The 17,747-nt window shown below is 38.6% G+C and overlaps 2 protein-coding genes across 4 annotated transcripts in view; one reads left to right on the top strand and one right to left on the bottom strand.

Moving 5' to 3' along the window:
• NSL1 (NSL1 component of MIS12 kinetochore complex) overlaps positions 1–1,094 on the bottom strand; it is a 41,402-nt gene extending 40,308 nt beyond the window's left edge. Inside the window, exon 1 of the mRNA XM_072647875.1 lies at positions 797–1,094. Within this exon, the coding sequence (XP_072503976.1) occupies positions 797–1,054 (258 nt within the window). The 5' untranslated portion in view covers positions 1,055–1,094. The remainder of the gene's footprint in view (positions 1–796) is intronic.
• A 19-nt stretch (positions 1,095–1,113) lies between these two features.
• TATDN3 (TatD DNase domain containing 3) lies at positions 1,114–17,564 on the top strand. 3 transcript variants are annotated; one of them, XM_072647876.1, is made up of 10 exons: positions 1,114–1,246; positions 3,696–3,728; positions 4,314–4,387; positions 4,746–4,830; positions 6,264–6,326; positions 10,001–10,110; positions 10,944–10,999; positions 12,491–12,603; positions 13,634–13,714; positions 16,486–17,564. In XM_072647876.1, exons 1-10 carry the CDS (start codon positions 1,181–1,183, stop codon positions 16,627–16,629), a joined length of 825 nt encoding a protein of 274 aa, XP_072503977.1. In that variant the 5' UTR covers positions 1,114–1,180; the 3' UTR covers positions 16,630–17,564. The 3 variants fall into 3 exon arrangements, with proteins under 3 accessions (XP_072503977.1, XP_072503979.1, XP_072503978.1); XM_072647878.1 differs by lacking the exon at positions 4,314–4,387 and having other exon boundaries at positions 1,136–1,246; XM_072647877.1 differs by lacking the exons at positions 1,114–1,246; positions 4,314–4,387 and adding an exon at positions 1,799–1,987.
• The last annotated feature ends 183 nt before the right edge of the window (positions 17,565–17,747 follow it).

Genomic DNA, 17,747 nt, shown 5'->3' with positions numbered 1-17,747 from the left:
CTAGGATCTGTCATAGGCTGAAATGGTAAGCCTGGAGGACGGGGAGGACGGTGGTACCCTCAACAGTAACAAGCAAGGTCAGAAGAGGGAAGGTTTTGGGGAGAAAAGTACTAAGTTCTGTGTCAGACAAACTGAAGTCTGAGATGTCTATGGAATATCCAGATTAAGATATCCAAAAGATAATGTGGAACTGTGGCACAGGACAGACCAGGACTAGATACAAACCTATGAATAATCTGCGTAGAAATAATAACTGAATCCACAGGAGGTGATGAGAAAACACACCAAGTTTAAGGAAAGAGGAACAGGCAGAGCCTAAGGGGACAGCAGCAAATAGTGGGTGTGACATTAAGAACCGGCAAAGGAGACCCAAAAAAAGTGGTTAGCCAGAGGGGGCCCCCCAAATGGAAGATAGCTCCCCAGCTCATTGGTAGAGTCAGGGTCCACAGCGGAGCGACATTAAATAAATGTCAGATTTTTTTTTTCTGAATTGATCCATTATGCTCAATTTTTTCTTTTTTTTCTTTACAAAAATCTGTTCGGAAAGGAGGAAGTCTAGAGGAAGAAACTTGGGTAATGCTACAACAAGGCATTTTTTCAAAGAAAACTGTTTTAAAAGGTGATTACAACAGTCCAGGTGAGAGGTGACAGGGGCCCCATCTAGGAGGATGGCTTTGCGCATGGAAAGAGGGGGCGTACAGGACAGATGCGGTAAAGGTGAGAGTCAAGAGGCCCCCTGGGCCTCAGTGTCCCCTCTGTAAACCTGGGAGCCGCTCGGACGGGGAAGGGCCCATACCCACTGCGCGTCCTTCAGCGCCAGCTCCCGGCTCTTCTCGGGCACAACGTCCCCCAGCTCCCGGATGAAGCGGCCGCACAACTTCAGGACTTCGGCCACCGCCTTCTGCGACGCGCAGCGCACCCGGAAGTCCTGCGCGGGGCCGGTGGACGAGGCCGGCTCTGAGACTGTCCCCGTAGGCACAACCTGCTTCTCCTCCTCCTCCTTAGCTTCTTCACCCTCCTCCAGAGCCGGCGGACGCTCCTCGTTCCCCGCCATTTTCCCCCAAGTTCGAAATCGGCGGCGCAGAGGAAGCGGAAGGGCGGGGCTTAGAGAAACCGGAAGTTATCCTGTCCGGAAGCTGGTGCCTTCGCGCTTACTCGCTGCTCTGGAGGAGAGGCAGTCATGGCATCTGTGACTCGCGGCTTTGTGGATTGTCACTGTCATCCCTCCGCGATCGACTTCGACCCAGTACGTGAGGCCGCAGTGGGCGGGAGTGAGGAGCCCCCGCCGCTGGCTGCCCGTGCTCCGGGGCCGGCCTCGGGCAGAAGGGCAAGAAGGGGGAGCCGTTCGGGACTGAGACCGTCAGTCCACAAATGTTTATTTAGTGTTGTCGGGCCACGCGCTTAATCGGATAGGTCTCCTCTGAGGCTGTGCAGAACTTATCATTTGACAGGAGTGAAAAATGGGGACAAACTAGCATCCTCCTCCCAGGGTTGCTGTGAGGATAAAATGAAGTAATATTTGTAAGCAACTTTAGAAAGCTCCATCACGCTCGCTGTGACCTCGGGTGCCGCGAATACGAAAAGGAAACGGCCCCCCCCCCCCCCCCCCCCCATGAGCTCCTAGGCTCGCTCTCCACGAGTTCAAGGACAGCTCTGGCCGCTGGAGAGGTTTTTGTTCCAACCCATTCCAACTCCCAATAGGCGTTATATATGTAAGCGATAGGGAGGGAGGGCACTCGTGAAATAATAAGAGTTCAGGCCACGCCACTTTGAAGAAAGACAAAAAATGAGGCAGCAGTAGCAACCCCTTCCATGTGAAAGTCTGTTAATGCTGACCCAAACACTCTGCAAGTTACAGTGGTTTAGAGACAGAGACAAAGAAGGAAATTGACGCATGGAGTTAGTAAATAACAAGGCCCGAAATTAACATCATGAAACTGGATACAGCTACCAGGCAGGGCTCCCCGCTTGGTGTCTTTGAAATAAGGTAGGCTTTGCTATGGGCGCCTCACAGTTCTGAAAGGCAGGCCTAGGGAATCTGGGTGAGGCTGTTGGGTAAGCCAAAGAGGCCAGGATCTAAATAGAGAGAACTGAATCTAGCTAGATCAATATGACCATTATTGAAGTCTTTAAAAAACTGTGCTTCCAATAAACAGCTAGGGTCACACTGGACTTGGAGTCAAGAAGACCTGAGTTTGAAACCAGCTGTGTCACTCTGGGCAAGTCAACTTCTACCTCACTTTATCTATCTGTAAAATGGGGATAATAAAAATCACCTACCTCCCAAGGTGGCTGTGAGAATCAAATGAGATAATGCTTTTAAAGTCCTTAAGGTAGTGCCTGGCACATAGTAAGTGCTATATAAATGTTAGTGAGGAGGAGGAGGAGAGGTGTGAGATGAACCCTTGAACAAGAGGTAACCTATGCTGTAGTAGCTTATAGAAGAACTTCCATGGTGGGGAGGGGGAGTAGTACAAATGACATGAAGAACATTGGGCAACAAAAAGCAAATGTCATGCTTATTCCTCCCACTTCCCTCCCTTGGTTTCTCAAGGTAGAAATCCTTCAGCTTATCAGGACGCTGCCCTACCAGAAATCTCTTTGGCTCCTTCCCTAGGGAAAAGCAAAGGATGCTGTTGTTGGGTTTCATCTTTAAAATGTTAAGATTGTAAGGAAAGGACCATTGCCTCTGGTTCTGCCTCCTCAATGTAAGGATAAAACAGTAGTCATGATAAGGTTATGTGACTTGATCAAAATTATATAGATTGTAAGTAGGAGAAGTGGGATTCAAACCCAAGTCTTCTAATTGCTGATATAGGACTCTTTATAGCACTTTAAACTTCTCTTGATTTTCTTTTCATGTAAAAGCATTTCCCCCAAATCGTTCCATATTTATCACACATAAACAGCCTTATTTAATTTTAATAACTGGTATAAACATTGGCCAACTTGAAGACTGAAAGATGTTTATTGTTGTTAATAACACTGGTATTGTGCTTGGTTATTTATTATTCTACGTACATGATGTTCTACTCCAAGGCAGCATGGTCTGTTGATAGATAGCTGGTCAGGAAGACTTGGGTTTTATACTGGCTATGTGACCCTGCACAAGATTCTTAACCTCTTAGTTAACCCAGGCAGCTCTCTAAGACTATAAGTCTCTGTATTGGTAAAGGGTTTCTTTATCAGAGAATTCACTATACCAATGAATTCATAGGTACAGTCTATAACCCTATTCTACTCATTCTCCTTCCTCTAAACTGCCCATCCATTCTTACCATGCTGGCCAATTTTTTAAAAAAGGGTATGGGGGAAAGATGGACACCCCAACCAGAATCAATTTTGTAGGATCCACTTTGATTAAAAATAGCCTTTGTCCACTCTGTCCAATTTCACTAGGTCCCCTTGTTTAGCCTTCATTCTGAAAACACAACTTAATATGTTCTTGGAATGAATATATATTGTTTAATGTGTCATTCTGTTGCTCTACATGTATGTTAACTAAACCTGAACCCAATTTGGAACTCTTAAAGTGTCCTGTTTTCTATCTAATGTTATCTGTTGCCATTCCTTATGGTCCTTCAGCCAGTTTTCAAAATAATTGTATGTTCTGATATACATATTCATCTAAAATGTAACATATGCATATATTTATATTTTATAAGATATTTAAGATTAGTTATCCTGTCTTTTAGGACCTTGAAGATGTATTGGAGAGAGCCAAGGAGGTCAGTAACTACAACCTATACTAATTGTATGCAAAAACAGCTTAAAACTAGGAAATTTAGCTTCTCTGATCCCTAGATTGAGCTACCTTGGTAGCATTTCATGTTGGTTATCAAGTCTCAAATTTAGATTATATTGAGGATATTGGATAAATTTTAAAATTTTCTGGAACATATTTTTTTCAAGAAAAAATATTAAAACAACAAATTATTAATTCTTAGAAGACCTCTTGAGATCCGTTTTAACTCTGGCTTTCTTTGGATATCTCCGAGAAATGAAAGAGCAGAAAGTAGATACTAATTTTCCTTTTTCTGTCATAGCCACTTTCAAAAAACCATGCTTATGGAAAATGGGGTTAACCAGGATAGTTAAAATTCATAGACAATGTAGAAATCTTCTTGAACAAATGAAACTAACTCCCATTTACATACCACTTTACGGTTGAAAAAGCACTTTCCTTATAGTAACCCTGAGAGCCAAGTAATAGAAATGTCATTATCCTCATTTTAGTGTCAGAGATTATGGTCACATAGCTTATAAGTATATATTGTTTAGTACTCTAAATGTTTTATATTTTCTTACTGCAGGCCAGTGTGTTAGCCATTGTAGCTGTTGCTGAACATTCAGGAGAGTTTGAAAAGATCATACAACTTTCAGAAAGGTAGCTCCTTTTTTATTTATATATCTTCATATGTACATACATACATGTATATATGTTTATATATACACACAAATAGATAATTTTCATGTACATATGCGCACATGCATACATACATATATAATATATATATATATATATTAGCATTAAAAGTAGATGTGCTAGAACCAGTGAAGGTATGATCAGTTATAGCAGAGGGATGAAATCTATAATCTATCAGTGCTTAGTGAAAGGTAACAGTGAAACTGACATTAATATGATCTTGAACAAATGGAGAACTGTCGATATTTTTTGTCAGTACCCTCCAAAATAGGATGGTAGTTTACTTTTCCTGCTCTACTACCTGTTTCTCTATTTTTAGATATATGGGGTTTGTTCTGCCATGCCTAGGTGTTCACCCTGTTCAAGGACTTCCACCAGAAGACCAGCGAAGTGTTACTTTACAGGTACTGTCAGATGGAATGAGTAATGCACAGATGACTGCTAGTAAAGTAACATCTATTCCTCAGTATATGCAATGAAGATATGACAGTTTTTCCAAAGGTCTTGTGTTCTATATTGTTTAGAATTTTTTTTCCACAAATGTGATCCCAACCCATATTTTAAAATAGTTGCTGACTCTGATTTAAAAAGAGACAGCTAGCTGGCATAGTGGATAAGAGTGCTGGACCTAGAATCAGGAAGATTTGTCTTCCTGAATTCAAATGTGACCCTAGACACTCACTAGCTGTGTGATCCTGGGCAAGTCATTTAACCATGTTTGCCTCCATTTCCTTATCTTTAAAATGAGCTGGAGAAAGAATGGCAAACCTCTCTAGTATCTTTGCCAAGAAAGCCCTAAATGGGGTCATGAAGAGTCAGACATGACTGAAAAACTGAACAGCAACCAGTGTTGTGAAGAAATGGAAATTTTTGAGTAGGCTCTTAATGGTTTCATGAATAAGGTCAGATTTGAGGCTGTTATTTTTTACAGTGGTGATTCTCAGTTCTTAAATTGCAATATTCCATTAACAAGTATTTATTAAGTACCTGTTATATTCTAAACACTGTGCTAGAGGTGAAACAGGTAGCATTTGGCATAGGGATACAAAGACAAAAATCAAACAGTCCCTGCCCTTGAGAAGCTTAAGTTTTTATCAGGGAAATCAATATTTCAACTCCTCCCAAAGTTAGGAATCATTGCTATACAGTACCTCCCTCAATTATGGACTGATTAAAATTCAAAGTATAATTCAAAGCTGTTTAACTTAGTCGGGTAATTATAATACAAGAATTCAATAAGTACAATCCTAGATTCTCAAAGCAAAAATTCATCAAACAATGATACTGCTCTCTGACTGGCGGGTGATTTGTATTAATAGAAGTTACAGAGCTCTTATCATGCAAATAACACAGAGTTTAATATTTATTTGTTCCAAAATACGTTTTGTCTCTCCCTTGATTCATAAGTTCCTTAAAAACAGACTTCATCTTTCTGTTTCTTGTAAAATTTCTACAGTACCCAGTACCATATTGGCCGTGTGCTAGGTGTTTAATGAATGGTAATTTGATTCATGGACAAAATGTAAGTTACAAGAAATTAAAATATTTGCCTGAGATTACACAAATCTTTAATACGTAATAACAGCTAGAGTAGAATATGGAACTTTTGGCTTGATATTTTGCAGAATTCCATGTAACTAAAAAACAAATTAAGTCAAGGTTGTAGGTTAAAATTCTAAGAGGCAAAAATTAGCTGCTAAATCCTTGAACACCTAAAGGTTCTGAGACATGAAGTGTTTTCTTTAACAGCAGACTAGATATAATTAAAGTAATTCAAGATAAATAGGAATACTTAATTATTAATTTGTTTTATTTAAGACAGTCTTCTTTTTTTTAGGATTTGGAGATAGCATTGCCAGTTATAGAAGGTTATAAAGATCGCTTGTTGGCGATTGGAGAGGTAAGACCCCTTTAACTTCGTTAAGAAGACTAACCAAGACCATCCCATCCTACAGAAAACACTCATCTTTAGCCTGAATGCATTCCTTCACTTCTGTCCTAGTCATCAGATTTGCTTGGGGTGTGCCAGTCAATGTTCAACAATTCAGCAAATATCTATATATGCTTATTAACTGCAGAGCACCACGAGAGGCATTGAGTTAAGTTGGAAAGGATGTTTGCCCTCAGAGACCTTGTAGTTGGTGAGGGAAGTTAAGACATGTACACAGGTAACTAACAAAAAGACTAAATTAAAGAATCTACAAGGTATAAGTGTGTGCTTTATCAGATTTAATAGCAGGCAAAGTGCATTTCTGGCTGTAGTATTGGAAAATATGTAAGGAGGGAGGTAGCATTTGATTTAGGCCTGAAGCAAAGCGGAATAATTAAAAATAAAAAAGAGAGTTAAAATGGCAGAGATATTTTGGAGACAGAACTGATGGGCCTTATTGGATAGGGAATTCAGGTAGAGAGAAGCATCAAAGATGACTCTGTGTCATAGGTGACTGGAGAATGGTGGTACCATTAAGAAAATAGGGAAGTCGGGTCTTCACAGAATTTGAGAGTTGGAAGGGAAGCTTAGCAACCACATAGGCCACCCCGTAACATAAGTGACAAGTGATCATCCAGCCTAAAGAAAGAACTGAAAGGAGGGGGATTCCACCACCTCTTGAGACAAGTCGTTCTGCTTTGGGATAGTTCTAATTGCTAGTTTTTCCTAGTATCACATCTAAATTTGTCTCTTTGCAACTTCCACTCACTGCTTCTCATTTTGGAAAGAGCAGAACTGAACAGAAAAGTCTAATGCCTCCTCTACATGACAGCCCTTCAGAGATTTGAAGAGAGCTATTATATCCTCGCCTGAATCTTCTCCAGGCTCAACGTGTCCAGTTTCTTCAACTGATCTTTCTATAGCATGAACTCACGGCCCTTCACCATGCTAGTTGTCCTACTCTGGACACTCTCCAGCTTATCAATGTCCTTGTAAAGCTATGGCACCAAGAATTGATTGTAGTTCTCCAGATGAAGTTTGGCTCGGGCACTGTGAATAGTGTGACTTCTTCCCTGTTCCCAGAAGCCACGCTTCTCTTAAAGCAGCCCACAGTTGTTTCAGTAAGCTGCAGCACAACATACAACTGACTCCTACTAGGAGTTATATGGAGTATAAAGGGAATATAAAGGACTCCCATTAGGATGGTCTGAGCTTATAGGTCACTAGCATTTCCAGATCTTCAGAAAATTGGTATCTCTCTGTGCCTCCTCTTCTGTTTGTGGAGATGATTTTTTGTACTCAAGTGCAAGACTTTACATTTATCCCTGCTGGATTTGATTTTATTAGTTTCAGCGCAGTGTTTGAGCCTGTGAAGATGCTTTTGGATCCTGACTCTATTATCTGGTATATTAGCTGTCCCTCTCAGCTTTACTTCATCTGCCGATGTGGTGATACCAACTATCACTTTATCTAAGTCACTGATAAAAATGTTAACCTAGGACAGATGCTATACTAGAGACCTCCTGTCACTTTAACACCAAATCTTTTTGAGTACATCCGTTGAACCAATTGTGAATACATCTGACTGTATTGTTATCTAATTGATATCTCTCCATCTCTTCTATTACAATAATATGAGATATTCTAACAAAAACCTTGCTAAAATCCAGATGAACCTAATCCATAACGTTCCCCTGGTCTACTAGTGTAGTATTATTGTCAAAAAAGGAAATGGAGTTGGCTTGCCATTGCTTGTTCTTGATGAAGTTGCCTCCTATTCAGGATATTCATCCACCTTCAAATCAATGATCTTTTCAACAGTTTTCCCTTTAGTTGACTAGCCCTTAGTTTGCAAACTCTGCAAAAACTTCTTTGAAAAAAAATAGTACCTTTGCCCTTCACCATTCTTGTGGTACACCTCCCCTTTCTGGGGATCTTCCAGATATCATCAACAGTGGCTCTGGAATCTCATCTGCCAGCTCTTCAGACCTCAAGGATGTAGTTGCTATGCACTAGATGACTTAAATTCATCAAGGGCAACTAAATTCTCTCTTACTATCTCATTACTTCTCTTTTGTATCAGTTCCACATTAGTCATTTAGTTCTTTTATTTTCAATGTAAAGGTCATCTCTTACAGGGAAAAGAAACAAAAAAAAATTGAGCAGGTCTGCCTTTTCTCTCCTGTCAGTCATTTTTCTATGCACTCCAAGAAAGGACTTGGCCCTTCTGTGATCTTCCTTTTTCATATGGCATAACTAAAAAGGCCCTTTTATTGTTCTTAGCTTCCCTCGTTGGTCTTAGCTTCTTTCAGACTTTAGCATTCCTAACACTGTTTTTACAGAACTTTTACATTTATCATGTGTTACTTTCCTTGCTTACATTTTCTGTCCACTTATTTTTAAAATCAAAGTTTGTTAGTGAGTAAGTATAAATTTATACCAGTATCTTCAGACAAATTCTTTTCCTCCCAATATTGGAATTTTTTTCCACTGTATCTTCAGAATTTCATTATTGAGTATCTCCCATCCCTCCTGCTGTAAATTCCCCTCAAGTATTTCAGTTTGTGAGATCTTACCTATCTTTCTTTTGGATCCACTGAGCTCTGTTTTTCTAAAACTGAGAGTACTTGCCAGGCTCCAACCAGTTTTTCTCTTCTTTTATAAACTCTAGGATGGAGTGAGTATTCATTTTTTTTTCCAAGATTCCTATCATTTCCTTCCCAGTAAATAGTTTGTCTCTGTTAGTGAGAATCAGATTCAGAATAGAATTTTCCCTTTTTTGTTTCCTCTACCCTTTGAAGAATGAAATTATCATTGAAGCAAATTAAGAAGCTTATAGCTGCCTTATTTTTGGCATAAAGGGACCACCATCTGATTTCTGGATGAAATCCCTCATCACTACTATGTTATATCTCTGTTTCCCAACTCCTCACCTCTTTCTTCCTGTAATAATAATAAACACAGTTTGAGGACCTGGTCAGATATCCAGATGGTGATATCCCATGAGCAGAGCATAAAAGAGATTAGAATGGAGTTAGAAACTATACATGTGGAAGCCGCAGTTGAGATTCTTCTGTCTGAAGTGGTAGTTGAAGCTGAGATCTTGAAACAGCTGACTATTCAAGAGAGAGTATGGAAAGAGTAGTGGGCCAAAGACAGAGCCTTTAGTAGTACCTACACCTGGTAGAAAGAACAGGAGTGAAGCAGAACTCCTCAGTAAACCTGAGAGATGGGAAAGCAGACTACTGTTCTCCCCACAGACCTTTCAGTAGGTGAAAAAAATACTTCACTGGTACTTGTCTTCATCTTCTATATACTTAACCATTTTTGCTTCCTTTAAAAAAAAAGTCAGTTATTGAATTTAGAACAGTTTTTAGATTTCTGCATAAGTAATACTGAAACTGAATTTAAAGAAACTCAAAGTCTCAGATGAAGAGCTCTGATCTGATATAAATATTTTACAGTGGGTAAAGCATGTACATCATTTGGTGGCATTGAAGATAATAGATTCTGACTCTTGAACTCATATTTAAGCAGTCTAGATTATAGCAATCCATTTATACACAAGAGATGGTTTTTCTTTCTTTATTTGTTTAGAGTTAAGTCACCAAAATTGCAATTTTTTTTCTTTTATCTGTTTGCAGGTGGGATTAGATTTCTCCCCCAGATTTGCCAGGACTGAGGAGCACAAGGAGGAGCAGAGACAAGTCTTTAGTAAACAAATCCAATTAGCTAAAAGACTAAATTTGCCATTGTATGTTAATTAAGTTTTTAAAATGTTAGCATGCAACATTTATTAAGCATCTGCTACTATGCACTCAGCATTCTGGGCTAGGTTCACAGCTAAATAAGGCATGGTCCCTCTTTAAAAGGCTTACAAGTCTGGCAGAAGTCCCAAGATGGATGTATACACAAATAACTTGAATAAAAATTAGAATGTGATAAATGTACAAGAGGAGTACAAACAAAATGTTTTGAATTTAGATGAAAGAGAGACCTCTGCCTCCTGTGGTGGGGCTTCAGAGAAGACTTTGTAAAAGAAATGACGTGATAGCTGGGCCTCCAAGGATTTCAGCAGGTAGAAGGGAAAATGGGCATTCGAGGTTCAAGGAAGAGCTTGATCAAAGAAGGCACGAGCATCAGGAGAGCCTAGGACATGTGCAGAAGAGAGCAGGTTGGGCTGGAAAGAAGAGGACAGTAAGGAGAAGAGGATCATAGATGTGGAGCTGGAAGGAATCTTAAAAGATCCAACTTCCTCACTTTATAGAAGAAGAAATTGAGGCCTAAAGATATTAATGATTTGTCCAAGGTCACACAGAGATGAGATCTCAGACCAGGTTGTCTGACTCCAAGCCTGATGCTCTTTCCACTGCGCTAGAGCTGTAGAAAATAAGCCTGGAAAAGTTGAGCAGAGATGGACAGTAAGGACTTTGATTGGCAAGCTAAGGAACCAGTAATCAACGGGATTCTCCTTAGAAAGAGTTTTTACTTTCCCTCTCTCAAGTATGCCTGTATAACTAGAATAGATATAATAGTCTGCTTTCTGTAGTCTTTTAGCCATAGGAGAAATGTGATTTTATTTTCTAGGAATGTTCACTCACGCTCAGCTGGCAGACCAACTATTAATCTCCTACTTAAGGAAGGTAAGTGGGTTGTGGGGCAGTATGTGTTTCTCTAAGCAAAGGATACCTTCTATTTGCAGTACAAGCATCACAAAACTAAGTGGGGTGATTAATCTGTTGACCACAGAGTACTGTATGGCCTGCTTTCCCCAGAATAAGAATCTGTCTTTAAGTATATAATACAAAAGCTAGCATGGCTTAACAGTGTTTTGGTTTGGTTTGAATAGTATTTTTTTCCAGTTACATGTAAAGAAAGTTTTCAACATTCATTTGTATAAGATTTTGATTTCTCCTTTCCCTCGCCTCTCCCAAGACAGCAAGCAGTCTGATATAGGTTATATGTATTAAACACATTTCCACATTAATCATGTGAAAGAAGAATCAGAACAAAAGGGAAAAACCAAGAGAAAGAAAAAACAAAAATGGAGAAAATAGTCTGCTTCGATCAGATTCAGACTCCATGGTTTTTACTCTGGATATGGATATGATTTCCCATCAGGAGTCTTTTGGAATTGTCTTAGATCATTGTATTACTGAAAAGAGCCAAGTCCGTCAAAGTTGATCATCACAGAATGTTGCTATTACTGAATACAATGTTCTCCTAATTCTCAGCAGTGTGTTTTGAAGCCCTCTGGAAGCTTGGAAGCAAGAAATGTGTATCAGAGCAGCCAAACATTAATGAGGTTAATTTGGTTCTATTATATCAATAGAATATAGTTTTTAAATCACTTAGCTCTCTTGTTCTCCATCTCTCAATTAATGACTTAGAGCATTTCCCTTGGAGTAAATATACTTGTCCATTTGGTTATATGAAGGCAGCTCTGGAAAAGGTCTGGTAATACAGAAGATTAAAACTGCTGAATATAAAACACTGGTAGCCCAAACCACCTTGAGCCACTCTGACTCGTTCTTCCAGTCTGGGCATGACTGATTTCCTGGGTTACGGTCATGGTACACACAGCTTCACTTCTCAAGAACAGGGCAAGGACAAAATGCAGGGGAAGAGTAAAGCAAAGTATTCTCCTTGTATCCTTTTTGCATCTGAGTGTATCCACCAAGTGGTTGTATGTTACCAGTGAACTGTAATTAAGTCTTTCTAAATAAAAAAAAAACTAATGAACAGCATGAGCTAGATGATCTCTTGGGACCTCCTCAGTTCTAAAATTCTGTGATTCTGTAGCTCAAAGTTTGTGTTATACTTAGGCTGCCTCAAAGGGTTATCTTGAAAAAAACATTTTGTAAAACTTAAAGTGCCATAAAATTGGAGGTTTTTTCCTTACTACCATTGTTTTCCAAAGCCAGGGATACTCAGGAATTGACTACATTACCTCTTCTTATAATTGATGAAATACTATACATTCTTTCATTCGAGTTTTAAAGATCAAAAAGTAGCATCCTGTTATCATTGTGGTCGTCTTTTACTTAAAACCTCTATCTCTTTGGTTTTATTAGTGGACAACCCTCTTTCAAAGCAATCAGAATGGAATGTGTATCTATCTTTGCTTTTGATAGGTGCTGAAAAGGTACTGCTCCATGCGTTTGATGGCCGCCCATCTGTAGCCATGGAAGGAGTGAAGGCAGGATACTTTTTTTCAATTCCTCCTTCTTCTGCAAAGAGTGAACAGGTGAATTCTTTCACTGAACTTCAGCATGATGATTATAATTATCAAACAAGCTTTATTTTACTTTCCTGGTATTGTTAGGTGCTGTGTGAAAGTTAAGCTTAAATTGCATAATATTTGTCTACCAATATCTGGAGTCTAATGTTAAAAAATAAATGCACAGAGAAATTAAGAAAAAAGAAGAATTTTCTTGTTTTTATTATTTGTAAGAGAATTCATATTTTGCAGTTATGTCTAACAGTGCTAGACATATTTTAAGGAGAAAATTCCATGTCTTTTTTTTCCAGCAAATACTTGATATCAAATGATTTTTTTCTTTTTGGTTAAAAATTCCATGAGAGGGAAATTGCATTCCTTAAAAAAGTAATTAATTTAGCATTATCAAACAGTGTATCACATGATAATATTTTCCATGCTGTGGTAGCATAATTGGATGCCGAATAGAAAGAAATCATTCCTGGGAACCATGTAATCCCAATTCCGATGTTACCCATAGAATGGTAGTTTTCTAAACCACAAAGCCTTTGAATATTATGAATACAGTAAGTAAGAAAAGAGCACTGAGAGATGACAGTAAATGAAGAAATAATATTTCAGTGGGAATGTGATATTTGATGACTCGCTAGGGGAGCCCCTTTCCTATTACTGCCCTGTTATTCCTTTGAGAAATACTGTTTAGTATCTAGTACAAGGAGCTAGGCTATATCAGAAAGAACACTAGATTTAGGGTCAGAAAATTGAGGTTTTAGCCATGGCCCCACTACTGAATAGCTGTATGACCTTAGACATGTTTCTTCATCTGTAAAATATAACACCTGCCCTGCTCCTTCAGAGTTGTAATAAGGATGAAAGGAAGTAACTTAATGAAAAGAGCTTTGCATACAGTAAAGTGCTACCCAGCAATAACTGTTAAAATGGATAATAAATATATTAGGATTCTAATATTTTCAATACAGGCATAGGATCCGTGTACCTTATATTTACCTTACTCTCTCATATTTTAATAGTTACTAGCTTTTGTTTCTCCTTTTAGAAGCAGAAACTTATAAAGCAGCTGCCTTTATCTTCTATATGCTTAGAAACGGATTCACCTGTGCTTGGACTAGTAAAACAGGTAAATGACACTTCCATGTTAAAATTCTCAGGGATATTTGCAATTCACATGTATTTTTAAATTATAGTTTAAATACAGTATTGAGGAGATTGGACCAAAACTTACCCTAGAGTTTCTCTATGTTATGTTAGGCCTTTTTTTTTGCATGTTATTATACCCTGAGAGCTCTGCTATGACCTGGGGTTTTTACTAATTCATGTGGAATTTCTGCCTTCTTGTTGTAAAAGGCCGTAGAGACATGATGAAATAAGAGAGAGATAGCTCGGCTCAGTCAGGAAGACCTGAATTCAAGTTCCACATCCGACACATTCCTGGCACTGTGACCCTGGAAAAGCCATCCCACCTCTGTGTCCCAGGGAGCTCTCCTAAGAATCTAAATCCAAGAGCAGTTAGTGATGTGCCTTGGTGAAGAGCATGTCTCTGCTGAGTGCTCCCTAGCTGATGAAACACAGCTTTGGGCTCAAAGAAGCAGGAAAGAGGCCACATCTGCTTTGGCCACTCCTTACGTTCTCCGACAGTGCTTCATTTGTTCATGTATGGTGCTTTGTGGAGTTTCTTTTGGTGAGGATGCTAGAAGTACTTGCGAGAAGGTTGCTGAGTATTTCTGTTTACATCCCTCAATTCTGACCCTGGGCACTTGTAAGTTCCAAGGTGTACTAAGTGAAGTGGTAGAGAGTCAAGGGGGATGGGGGCTATTTGTGCCGTCATCTATTTAATGACCCCTCTATCTAGAAGCATCTGTATGCCCAGCTTTTATGTCCGTGGCAAACACCTTGAACAAGCATACAGCTCCCCTTTTTACATTGAGCTTGATATGAATAATTAGAAAGCCATGGAACATGGAAATCCTGTGAAATCTTTTGAGAAGTGTTGTATGGTTTTGACGTATACATGGGAGATGCTTTGTCAGACAATAGCCTTCAACGTGGAACTTTTTTGAATCAAACGCTTTAATTTTGGTCAGTGCATAAACACTCTGGGATCTTGTGGCCTCTGCACCTTTTAGTCAGTTATGGGACTGATCATTAAGTCTTCTTAGAATGTCATTTATGAAAACCTCCCTTCTCATACTCTCATCAGGGATCTTCTAGATGCCTGCGTAATTTATTATCATAGAGATTTTATAAAAATGGAAAAATAAGCTTATGGATAGGGAATCATTTTCTCTGTCACCTTTTTTGGTGATAAAGAAAAGCTATAGAAATATTTATAGACGTTTTTCATTTTTCATCTATCCACTGTCCTTAAGTGTCCCTGTAATGATGTGCTTATTTAGTTTTATCGACAAGTTTTTTGTATTTTTTTATGTTTTTCTCTCCATTGCTTTTTATTGTTCTGAGGTAGTGCTGCTTGTATCTCCCACCATCTTCCATTAAATTTTATAAACAAATTTATTTTCTAATTTGGTTTCTATATTTACCTGCTTGATGGGCCAGCTTTTAGAGTCTCTTAGCCTCCTTGTTGAGATAGATTTTTAAAAACTGGTTAAACTTCTTTAGGAACTGATGATAGGCTATATTGATGTCCTTTTATCTATTTTTCCATTTTATTAACAGCAATTTCAAAAGTTTGTTCAGAAAGTTGGGTTAGAATAGCCTTATTTGTATAATATGTCTTCTCATTTTTCTTCTCATTTGGTATTGATTTTAATCTTTATCAAGTCAGTGGTCTGATTGTATATTGTATATATGTATATGTATAATATATATATATAGGTGATTCATAAATGACTCACAAACCAGAAACAAGTTGTTTCATATCTGTTAAAATGAGTTGAATATTTTTGGTAATGTTGTTTTGGGGGGACAGGGGAGTTGGAGGAATATTCCTCATGTCTAATGACTTCCAGCTCTTTTTAAAGAAATAGTTAAAGATATATGTTTGAAGCTTCTGTGTGATCTTCAAGCTTTTGACATTTCTCATTTCTTAGCCTTGAACCTTATTTAGTCCAACAAGGTTTTTTTGCTGTCCTTCCCTGTACCCAACTTTACATTGAAACCACTGAGTATATTTTGATTTAATTAGAAGGCGTCTTAGATTCTTGATCAAATTTCTCTTCACTCTTTGCCACAACTGTTGTACAAAAACTGCAGTTATCTTCATGTGGTATTTTTTCCTTATACTCATCATGAACACTGTAGTATGAGATGATCAGGTGTTCCATGAAATGATATTTCTTGTTGGCTTTGAGCATATGTTAAAAACAAATCTGATAACTCTTAATAGCCACATCTTAATTTGTCTTAAATGTCCCCATCACTGCAGAAGTGGAGAGGAGTCGTTTTGCACTTTGTTTCATAAATAGCCGTAGCTTCAGAATTCATCGCTAAGTGGCCAGGATCACTGGTGTTGGGCCTCTCTGTGCCTAGCTTGGCTGGCCTTTGAAAAGCAGATACAGCCTCTTGCTGGGACTCTACTTAAAGCTTGGCTTGTCTGGTAGAACCTGCTTGTTCCTGCATTCTACTAGCATCAAAGTAGGACTTTGTAGAGCTCAACATTACAGTGGTTCAGTGTATTTCCACTGTGTTATTATCTTCATTGTCATTTTATTTTTAAATTCTCTAGTAAGTACTGGCTGATCCCTAGTGATGTTTTCAAGCAGAGCATGCTTTTGCCAGGAGCAGTAGCATGTTTGAAAATAAAGGACAATGACTTGATTTTTGCACACTGATATCTGAAGTTTCTTTTGCTTGTCTTGTTTTCCTCGGGTCCCAAAAATCTGGGGCTGTTAGGTGTCCTAGCTCATCAAGCCTTTTCTTGCTGTGTTACAGGAGCGGAATGAACCTAGGAACATTTCCATTTCTGCAGAATTCATTGCCAAGGTGAAAGGGATCTCAGTGGAAGAAGTTATAGAAGTGACAACTCAGAATGCTTTGAAACTGTTTCCCAGACTCCAGCAAATGCTTCCAAAATAACCCACTAGATTTCCTCCAGGAAAATATGCCACCAGGTGGCAGCATTGAAGGAAAATAGATCTTCTGACCAAACAAAGACCATGGTCTGGCTAGAGGCCACCAGCATGGAGCCCTGAGAACTTGAAACTGATATCAGTCTATTTTATGGAAAGTAAACGTGACTGGCTGGAAGCCTGGGTTTAATTCCAGCTGTGCATTGTTTACTGTCTGTTGTTTAAAAGTCAATGAGATGCTTAGGGAGCGGGTACAAACAAATGCTGCTGCTGTTGCTTCTGCTGCTGCTTTCCCCGGTGCCTCAAGGAAGAGTGGTATCGTTTATTCGGGGTAAGGGAGTTCATGCAGGGAGAGACAGGCACTGTATAACCTACTTTGGTTAGTGCTTGGCAAGTGCCATACCCAAATGGTAACTCATAAATGTCTTTTTTGTTTCAGTCTGAATTTTGTCACATTTCACATTTGTTTCTTGTAGGTTTAGAAAAGTTTCATTTTAAATATCAATGCTTTTTTTATTAACTACAGCAATGATATATTTTCATATTTATAATATGAAATATACATATGTTGTAGAACATACAAATTTATATTTTTCCTCCAAAATTTGTGTAATCACCAAAATTATTATTGCCAAATTGCCATTTGATTCTAGTACCAATAAAATTGGTATATAAATATGTACTCATTCTATACAGAATGCGTGCCAGAAATAAGAGATATCCATTTCCTAATAAGCCTACCAGAGAGCCTTGCCCATATCTGGCACCAGGACACATAAGATGATCGTGTCCTTTTGGTCTGTTTTTTTGCTTCTGGTAATCTCAACTGCCTCTTTATTTTTTAGTGATCTGGCGGGGAGGAAGTAATATGTATGTGAACCACTTGTAAATCACTACAGAAATTTCAATTTACATTTATATATAAACTGATAGAGCAAAAGATATCTCTGGTCTTTGTATTTTATGTTACTACTATGATTATTCCTAAGATAATTGTCATCAGTTCTTTATTATCAGTTATTTATTAACCTGATGGGTTATGTTAACCTTTAGATGTCACTGTCACTCATAAAGTCCCATAAGACAGTGTTTATAGAATCCTGGATGTTCAGAATGGGAAGGATC

Source organism: Notamacropus eugenii, chromosome 2 (genome assembly GCF_028372415.1).
Source record: "Notamacropus eugenii isolate mMacEug1 chromosome 2, mMacEug1.pri_v2, whole genome shotgun sequence".
Taxonomy (NCBI): Eukaryota; Metazoa; Chordata; class Mammalia; order Diprotodontia; family Macropodidae; genus Notamacropus; species Notamacropus eugenii.
Note: the sequence above shows the minus strand (reverse complement) of the source record. Positions and strands in the feature narration are given on the sequence as shown.